Source organism: Aspergillus neoniger (genome assembly GCF_003184625.1).
Source record: "Aspergillus neoniger CBS 115656 unplaced genomic scaffold BO87scaffold_24, whole genome shotgun sequence".
NCBI lineage: Eukaryota > Fungi > Ascomycota > Eurotiomycetes > Eurotiales > Aspergillaceae > Aspergillus > Aspergillus neoniger.
Window position 1 is genome coordinate 208,389 of NW_020291152.1, and position 9,286 is coordinate 217,674.

The following is a 9,286-nucleotide window of genomic DNA, read 5'->3' on the forward strand; positions in this document are numbered from 1 at the left end:
CTTGATTTTTGCTGCATCAAGGGGGGGAATTACTGTTCGTCGCTGGACTGTATATCCTCCCCCTCTTCCCCCGTGCACACGCCCCGGATTCGCCTCAAGATGGCGCTTTTTCGCAGCAGCAGCAGCAACAACCCCCCGATCGGTTTGGACTTCATGCTGACCGACTGCTTTTTTTTGCACCACACAGGGTCAACCTTCGCACCCAGAAGCGCCTCGCCGCCTCCGTGGTGGGCTGCGGCAAGCGCAAGATTTGGCTCGACCCCAATGAGATGAATGAGATCTCCAACGCCAACTCCCGCCAGACCATCCGCAAGCTCGTCAGCGATGGCCTCATCATCCGCAAGCCCGTCACCATGCACTCCCGCTCCCGTGCCCGTGAGCTCGCCGCCGCCCGCCGCATCGGCCGTCACCGTGGTCTCGGTAAGCGCAAGGGTACCAAGGAGGCTCGTATGCCCAGGTATGCACATTGTCCTCACCCTTGAGTGCCGTTGCAAGGATTTTTCTCGGTCGCCCACGACTCAGCGAGATATCATCTGCGAAGGAGAAATGATGAAACGGATGTGTGCTGATGGATATCGGATTAAAGCCAGATCCTCTGGATGCGCCGCATGCGTATTCTCCGTCGCCTGCTCGTCCGCTACCGTGCCTCCGGCAAGATCGACAAGCACCTGTACCACGAGCTCTACCACCTGAGCAAGGGTAACACCTTCAAGCACAAGCGTTCCCTCATCGAGCACGTAAGTCTCGCCGCCATGTTGTTCTTTCGATATACCCTGGATACTATGAGACGGAACGGGTTTATACGATTGTTTTATTTGGACGATGAGGGAATAGGGGCTAACATGATCTCTTTCCCTACTACAGATCCAGAAGGCCAAGGCTGAGCGTCACCGTGAGCGCGTCCTCAAGGAGGAGATGGATGCTAAGCGTGCCAAGAACAAGGCTCTCCGTGAGAGACGTCTGGAGCGCAAGGAGGCCAAGCAGAACGCCCTCGTTGCTGAGGCTCAGGAGTAAATCCTCTCAGATAACGAACTTGGGCGGTGCGGAGGTTGAAACGGGGGAGGGAATCGATCAGCCCACGGACTTTGATCGACCACTCCGTGTTCGTTGCAGGTCTGGCTCGGTGGCTCGATTCATCCGGGACGGGGTTGTTTGGATCGTATCGGGAGCCTGGAACAGGGTTGGGGATCAAGGATATGCACCATCATCACCATCATCGTCATCCCCGTCTCTTCCTCTTCACGGGGAAGAGCATGTGAAAGGACCACGCAAAAAAAAGGAAAAAGACCTAACTGTTAAAGCAAAACAATGGCATGGCGCTTTGTGTGATACGAAATTTCCAATTTTTTTTTACTATTTCTTCATCCTTTTCGCCAACTTTTTCTTCCTTTCCTGGACCGTGCAAAAAAAAAAAAAGAATTCGCCCTTGCACTGCTTGCTTGCTATCCGATATCAAATCCAGCCCAACTCCCGCCCGGATATAATCTGTCCCTCTTGCTGCTTTTCTCCCAAAGCACCCGCTGCTTCTTCTTCTTTCCTCTTTTCTTTACCTCTGCACTGAACATGTAACGTCGTAACGCACATCCTGAATATCATTCCGAGGGTTAACACACGACGCTGGTTCCTTGTAATGGTCTAGAACGTATATCTCTTGTAGTTTCTGCAACCTAAACTAATTGAAATGTCAGTCAAAACCCCCTCCCCTCCTCTCTCTTCACCTTTGATTACGTCAAAACCAACCTGCCCCTCACATTCGTTCAGCCTGGAATGGATTAAGTATGATATCCCCACTTTCTTGACTTTCAGTAAATCTAGTCATAGAATGTGCTATTACCTGTCTCTTCCTTTGTCTTGTCCTCGGAGATTCTGTTCTTGTCCTTTCTTATAATCTTGATTACGATGGCTCTGCTCTTAAAAACTCACTTTCTTTTCCAATTTATTTCTGATTTATCGCTTCTACTCTCTCGGCTGTCGAATCTGCGTTGGTCTGTGTGTGAATTTCTCCTCCTCCTCCGTCCCCCCACTAACCCGTAGGTTCAGTGGTTTTTTGTGTTTCTGTTTGGAATAATTCAAGGAAATTGGGAAATTCATACTATTCAGTTCTGCTACGTATTATATTGAATAATCTCTCTGCGATAGTATGCATTATATATTCTCTTAGCTAGTAGTGGTGCTTCCTACTACGAGTAATGCTTTCAGTTTAAATTCGGCGGTTGTGGTGGGGAATCGCGGGGGTACTAAGTAAATAGCCTTACGGATGTAGAAGACTAGAATATATATATATCTGTTACTATCACCACACTATCACACTTTCAGAATCATCATTGAATGGATAAAGCATACTAGTACTAGAGAAATGGTATGGAGTAGATAATCTGAGAGATGGTTATTGGTTTAATGTCTAAGTTAGCTGAGTGTTGGTTGGACTACTAGTACTTGTTAAGTACAAGTGTTGCATTCACATTTCCAATTAGTAGTGGTACTGGTACTATGTTCAGAACATGAATGTATATTTTAGCTGAACATGTCATGGAGTTTCTTGTAGTTCATCATGGTGTACTACAAATACTCTTATAAAGTAAATAGCATGGTATTCAAATCAGAAATTCATTGGATGTTGTATTCGCACACGACAATTGCACATGTAATTATCGTACACATACAAATACAGCTGTGACAGCATGGCACCCTTACTTACTTACCCTTCGCTACCTACCACCTGTGTGCCATGTCTGATAACAACTAACACCAATCATAAGATAAAATACATATACAGTCATCTTGAAGTGAAATCTGCTTTCTCTTTCCGCATCCCCCGTTCAACGACCTAGACGGAAATACCATATGCTTAATTGCAGATGATAGCGTGGACTCATGTCGCATATCTCGTGTGCTTCTTCATGTCCTACACTCTGTGTGTGGGCAGCAAAAAGCTTCTCTCTTCTCCCTCGTCAGCCGTAATTTAGACGTGCCCTATGGGTATGACGGTAGAACTACGCCGGTGCATAGCGTGGGGTGGACATTCCAGATCAAAAGGATCACTGCGCGTGCTTAGCCTGGCCACGGGCTCGCATGCTTCGAGCTCGGCCGCGGTGAACGGGTAGCTGAGTCGTTGCAGGCTACTACCCGCGCTGCTCCGCCCAGGTAGGTGGAGTGTACTCCCTAAGCTGCGATCACTGTGCATGGAATACCAGGCAGTTGACGTGGGTCGCTGTGACATGTATGATTGCCGCATGACCACAGTGTGGCTTGGAGCTGCATCGGCGAACGGGTTGCGAAGCGTCCCCGCGTTGCTGGGCACGCCGCTACCACGCGACACATACTTGATCTCCGCAGAGTCTAGGAAAGGGTTTGCATCGGAGAGGAGGTTTGGACCGGAAGGGGTCCGACGCGCTTGGTAGCTCTTGGCAGGAATTGATACTGGGAACATAGCGCGCAGAGGGCTGGAGGGGGTAGAGGAGTGGTCGGTGAAAGATGACCCGCACGACTGATATACTTGATGTGAGCCTGCTGAGGAAGCAGCCGGACTGCGGTCATCTTGCAGGTGTTCTTCACTCGTGCCAGTGGCCAGCTCGTCACGGGGCTTGCGCCGCTTGTGACGCATCACGAAATAACCTATTGCAAGCGCAAGAGCAACAAAAGCTACGCCTCCTAGAACGCCCCCCAAGATTGCGCCCAGTGAGGCGTGAGAGCCACCATGATCCGATTGATCTATGTAGCCATGCGACGTGCCATTGGCTGAAGTGACAGCGCTAGTTACTGCTGAGTGTGGAATGAATGAGGTAGAGGTGGAGGATTCTGATGTCGACGGTTGTGTTTGATAGCTTGATAATGAACTTGTCTGCGCCGATACCGGCATATGGAAATGAGTGCCATCCTCCGTACGTGTTTGTATGAGATTGTAGTCGCTAGGATCTGCTAGGGTCGCAGATGCAGTTGTCGTAGGCTCGACCACCGAGTCAACAACCGATGATTGTAACGACGGTGTAGTCGAGGCATCTGTAAGAACTGCTGCTGCTGCAGCTGTTGAGTGCAATGTGTTGGACTGAGAGGGCTCGATGGACAATGAGCTTTCGGTCGTGGACGCGGGGACCGAATTCGTGAATGAGGGAGAGGACGCGGCTGAGGTGAAGGAAGAACTGGTGATTACTGGCGCCGAAGACACAAATATATTGGAGTGTCGAGGAATTTCAGTTGCACATCTCGAACTCTGATGGAGAACCGCAGAGCTCGACCTGGACATGTCGCCAAGCCCGCAGGCCGGAGGACGCAAGAAGTACTTTGCTGGATCAAGGAGGGGAAGAAGAGAAGAACGTGGCCTGCATGAAGAACCAGGTATGATAATAAAGTGCAAAAAAAGAGGGAATCCCTGGATTTGAGGCCGCTGGCGCGTAAACGAGCGGGGGAGGCCGCGGCAATGGTAGCAGCAGCAGTAGTAGTACTTGATGTTGTAGTAGTAGTAGTAGTGAATGACCGGCTCACGAAGGTGTGGAAAGAGTGAACAAACGGAAGCCGTGGATACAGTCGGAGAAAGCAAATACACACATGCTAAGCCCGACTCATTGCTGATTTTCTCTACCGGGAGGAGACGGGCAGGCCATGACAGCAGATGTCAGAGGCAATAGCCTGGAGGTGGTGCACCCGTTTCAGGATAGGCTGGTGAGGCGGGAGGGCCAAAAACGCGTGAGATTTCGATCACACGTGAAGAAAGAAGAGAGATTCAGATATATTGAAGAAGCTATGAGAAAAGAGAGAGGCTGTGAAGGAGCAGGGATGAGAGCGAGAAGAGAAGAGGACCAGGGACCCTGGAAACAAACAAAAAGAAGAAGCGCATTGTGTTTGGCCAAGCGCCATGTACAGGTGAACCAACAAACCGGCTGTGACGACAGGAAGTAGGGGGGATTGAAAGAGATTGCTGCCCTTGAGGAAGTGGATGAAACCGCAGTCATCCAAGACATCCAATCCGCGATGCAGAGGCAGCTCTGACGAAGGTGCTGGGCGGCATTAGTCGCTGGCCAGAGAGGGGGGTTTAGGCCCCTCGCCCCTAGCGTTATGTTAACTAACGGCCCTTGGGGGGGGTGGTCAGGAACCACCAGACGTTGGAACGGGTCTGTCTCATTGGATTATGGAAGGGGTGGGGGAGGGGGATAAGCCTAGAGAACCAAAGTCAATCACAACATGGAACATCGAATGGATTCATCTATCTGATGGAGCTGAACCGTGGAGGAAGGGAAAGATGGGATAGATGGATAGATGAGTAGTAGATAGATGGGAGAGGGAGAAGATTGGAGATGGAAATAGACGACTTGATTGGCGCAATTGCCCTGATTGGTTTAATTAAGTAAGTGTGAGGAAAATGTGATTGGCAGATATTCATTGGCTGATGGCGACCATTAAGTGGGGGCCCCGTGACTGAGATACTCTTTTTGGGACATCCCAGTCAGCCACCGCTAATCCACTTCCACATTAGTGCCATCATGTGCAGGCTGAGTCAGGATGATCTAGCCTGATTGGGACAATTCCCATCTTTCGGATGAAGAATTGACCAGTTGGTCTGGGTTTGGAGGATTGACATTGACAGCTATAGTGGCATCTACGGGGTGCAAATCAGACTTAGACTCAATTCTCTGGTTTTAAATTTCACTGGATCACCCACGAGGTGCCCTGGAATAATGTATACGTATGTATGCATGATGATATATCCCCGGATAAGGACGGAGTGCACCTGTGCAATAGTCAGAAGACGAGAGAGAGAGAGAGAGAGAGAGAGAGAAAAGCATTGCCACCGCGGGACTTGTGATCTCCATCTTCCCATCCAGGGATCACGTCTACTACGGTGTACAAGTCCCCTCCTTCACCCAGAATCTGGGGGTCACGTATTGGTCGAAACGCCATCAGAAAAAGGTGGATCGGAAGTCAATTGACATCACAGCCAGAGAGAATGTTCCGTTCTTTCGCAAGAGCCCAAGAATGGGAAAGGCGCTGGGCAGCCATGGTTATCCCCATACTTTTTCCTTCCCCCGCAATATTTGGGCCCGGGGAAATTTGCCAGGTACCCTTCACGGACGGGTAAATTGGGTCCCAGAGGCAAAAAAAATGTTAAGAGGAATCCCGGAAGTGTGAAATGGATGGATAACTAGTATTAGAGGAGAGAGGAGAGAGAGAAAAGGGAATGGACTGAATGGGTCCAACTCCACTTGGAGGGGAAGGAGAATGATGGATTCCAATGAAGCTCGGGAGTGTCAAGGACTAACGAGTAACGAGAGAGGCTAAGGCAAACTTGAAGGCGACTAAACCATTTGACCATTTGACCTTCTTTCTTCACTGCTAACTACTAGACTACTTACTATCTTATTTCCTATTTCAATGCATGCACTTCCCCCCCCCTCTCTCTTTCTCTCTCTCCACTGCCATCATTGTCTTTATCCAACATCAGCATCCACCCAACCCTCCCAATCATCTGGCCATCCAACAATTTCCAACTCAGCCACTAGTTGATCAAGTTTCCCATTCTTCCCGCTGACTGGTTCATCTACTTCCCACTACTTACTTGATTTCCGCCCTCTTATTTGTCTTTCCTCCGTGTGTCTCGTGTGCTTCTTTTTATTCTCCCCCACTGCCGGTTAGCCTCACATCGCAAAGTGATGAACTAAACCGACTCAGCCTTTGTCTAGTGCTGAGATCTCGCATCGTACCCACATCGCATCCCTTCTGAACTGTTGATTCGATTCGATTTGGCGCATAGAGTACTACAAACCATCACTTGGTTCCCGTTCCGCCTTCCCGCAATCTAATTACGGCATCATGTTTGGCTGGTGTAGTACCTTGGGTAAGCTTCTCCCTCCCGCTCGGTCGTCAATCGCCTTCCCCTTGCATCCTTTAGATTCGTCTCGTCTTTTGTGCGCTCCCTCTTACTTTCTATGGGTTGTGCGGAAATGGCGTGGGCCCATCAGAACGTGGTTAGAGTGGTGGTGTGATGATGGAGAGACCCGGTCGCTGAGCCGGTCGCGCCTTGTCCCATCGTCTCCAGCTGCTTCTAAGAGCCAACTGAATGGCCCCCAACCCTCCAGGCCTGCCTGTCAGCCAGGTTGACTGACCTGAGCGCACTCACAGAGTCCAACCCCTGATACATACTGACACGCGATGCAGGCCTACCCTCCGTGAGCTCAGAGCCGGAGAAAGAGCGCCGTCCTCCTCCCGCCCCCACACCCCTTGACTTCCCCATCTACCACCTGCCGGAACTTTCGGATAAGGACCCGGACGCTACTCTGTCGAGACTGAGTGAAGTGCTGGCGTCAATCCGACGGCCACAGGATATCAACCCGCAGAAATTCGAGGCGCTCAATCTGAGACTAGAAGAGGATGTGTCCGCAGCAGACATCGTTCGTCCGAGCGGGTCAAACACGGCTCCTCCGCTCCCTTGGGATAACTCGTTAGCCCGCTCGTCCCCGGTGGATGAGGATGGCTGTCCCATCCTGATGGACAATGGCAATTCATACCCCTCCCGAGACCGATTCGAGGCGTTGCAGAACGAGCTCCTGCTGGATAACGATGACGCTTTCAGAGAGGTGGGCAGACTGCCGCCCCGCGAGGGCCGTCAAAGGGTGCGTGTGGCTCAAACGAGGAAGTTCTGGACTGGCCTGGAACGGATGGCTCAATACTGGGACACCAGTTTGGACGAGTATTACGAGCGCCCGAAAACGCCGCCCCCACCGGCAGGGCAGGAGGGCGCAGACAAAATGCAGACGGATGGGGATGCCCAACTGCCAGCGGCGCAAGACCATACGGAAACGCCCATGGACGTGGACCCAGCGCCGCCTGCAGAAGCGGCAAAAGACGGTTCTCAGGCGCAGCCAGATACACAGCAGGAAATGGTTACTATGTACAAGGGTCGCCGTCTTGGTGCCGGACAGGAGATGCCCGAGGATGTACGTGAGGAGACCGTTCGAGCGTTGGCCGAAATGGCTGCTTGGCCCTTTGGCTGCCAGGCGGCCCCTCCTATCTCCCCACCTCGGTTGGCTGTGAAGACTTTGCTCTTTCCTGTTCGACACACCTTCCAAACCGCACGATCGCCAAAGGACCGTCAACTGGCGCGAAGCGGTATAATGGAGGGGCCTATCTTTGCAGCGCAGTGCCGACCTGAGACCTCATGGCGCGGGCCACATGATGCCCCAGGCTCTGGCATGGGAGAGGTGTGTGATTTGCTTCGGGAGGTGGGTGCCATGCTCCTGACAGCTCAAGAACGGGCGAGACAAGGGGAAGCAGAGGTGAGACCAGGTGAAGGCAAGTGGTGGACAACCGTGCCCCGATGGGGCGGCGCTCCCAACGACTCCGTCAGTGACAATGAGAAGGAGACACATGGGGAGGACAAGCTACCATCCGAGTCGGGATATGCTCGCAAGCGCTCCAAGTACGAGCACCCGTTCCTCGCATCGCGTCGACCGAGCTCTGCGCGGAAAATGAGCAACAGCGACAGGTGGAAGATTATCCAGCCCGGACCCGGTCTTTGGGACAAGCGGATGCGGTATATACAGATTGGGAAGCCGCTTGACAGTGCATTTGACGATGTAAGTGGCCTGCTCCGATCATCTTACTTTGTCTGGGTTACATGGATAGGACTAACTGAAACGGCAGATCTACCTATTGTCCTCCATCAATCATCATGTGTCGATCCTTCATCTGCGCGTACACCGACGATATCTCGAAGTCATCACCAATGGGTCCAGCAACTTCCCGCCTGTAACCGACACGCCAGAGCAACCGTGGCATGTTCTACAGCTACGACGCACCCGGTGGTACGACCTGTTCAACGGCGAAGACCGTGTGGAAGCGCTGAAGGGCATTTGGCGCATCTTCCACTACCTCCTTCGACAGCAACCGGAAACTCAGTTTCTAAACTGAGGCTGGGTTGATGTTAGGATTTGACTCTTTTGTTTCATATACCACTTTGTTTGCATTTGATATTAGACGACCAGAACCAGTGTCTACATTGCATGGCATGATCAGAGTGTATTATGACGGCTTGATGTATTGGCATTATGACATTCAGATTGCATTTGCTTTGGGTTTCAGCGGCTGGATCATGTTCCTGTCTTAGATTGACTAGACGATTGAGAGACTGCTCCACAATAGAAATGCATGATGTTGCACAGGACCTGAAGGGGAAATGCGCTCTATTTTAGGCAAAGCGATGCATATTCTGTCGGTAACCGCGCCGTCAGTCTCTCAGCAGTATGAGTGAGATGCCATTGTAACCATGACATCTTCTAACAATAACAACAAACAC

General features: G+C 51.3%; 3 protein-coding genes across 3 annotated transcripts; 2 read left to right on the forward strand and 1 right to left on the reverse strand.

The window, feature by feature from the left end:
- Window positions 1-188: 188 nt before the first annotated feature.
- On the forward strand, window positions 189-1,014 carry BO87DRAFT_312795 (60S ribosomal protein eL19; the record flags this gene model as incomplete). The annotated part of the gene is made up of 3 exons (XM_025619594.1): window positions 189-457; window positions 587-737; window positions 865-1,014. Coding segments are annotated over 3 exons (570 nt in total), but the record flags the coding sequence as incomplete, so codon positions are not given.
- Window positions 1,015-2,849: 1,835 nt separating this feature from the next.
- BO87DRAFT_108127 (uncharacterized protein) lies at window positions 2,850-4,444 on the reverse strand. The gene has a single exon (XM_025617850.1). It carries the CDS (start codon window positions 4,241-4,243, stop codon window positions 2,963-2,965), a length of 1,281 nt encoding a protein of 426 aa, XP_025477843.1. The 5' UTR covers window positions 4,244-4,444; the 3' UTR covers window positions 2,850-2,962.
- A 1,913-nt stretch (window positions 4,445-6,357) lies between these two features.
- On the forward strand, window positions 6,358-9,286 carry BO87DRAFT_460632 (uncharacterized protein). Its single transcript, XM_025629023.1, has 3 exons — window positions 6,358-6,829; window positions 7,150-8,567; window positions 8,635-9,286. The coding sequence occupies exons 1-3, from the start codon at window positions 6,805-6,807 to the stop codon at window positions 8,899-8,901; spliced, it is 1,710 nt and encodes a 569-aa protein (XP_025477844.1). The 5' UTR covers window positions 6,358-6,804; the 3' UTR covers window positions 8,902-9,286.

What these genes read in the sequence shown, in the direction of transcription:
- BO87DRAFT_108127 (XM_025617850.1), bottom strand. Translation starts at nt 4,243, where the DNA reads ATGTCCAGGTCGAGCTCTGCGGTTCTCCATCAGAGTTCGAGATGTGCA.
- BO87DRAFT_460632 (XM_025629023.1), top strand. Translation starts at nt 6,805, where the DNA reads ATGTTTGGCTGGTGTAGTACCTTGG. An exon ending in TGGCTGGTGTAGTACCTTGG is followed by an intron (nt 6,830 to 7,149) that starts GTAAGCTTCTCC and finishes CACGCGATGCAG; the next exon opens with GCCTACCCTCCGTGAGCTCA. An exon ending in TTGACAGTGCATTTGACGAT is followed by an intron (nt 8,568 to 8,634) that starts GTAAGTGGCCTG and finishes CTGAAACGGCAG; the next exon opens with ATCTACCTATTGTCCTCCAT.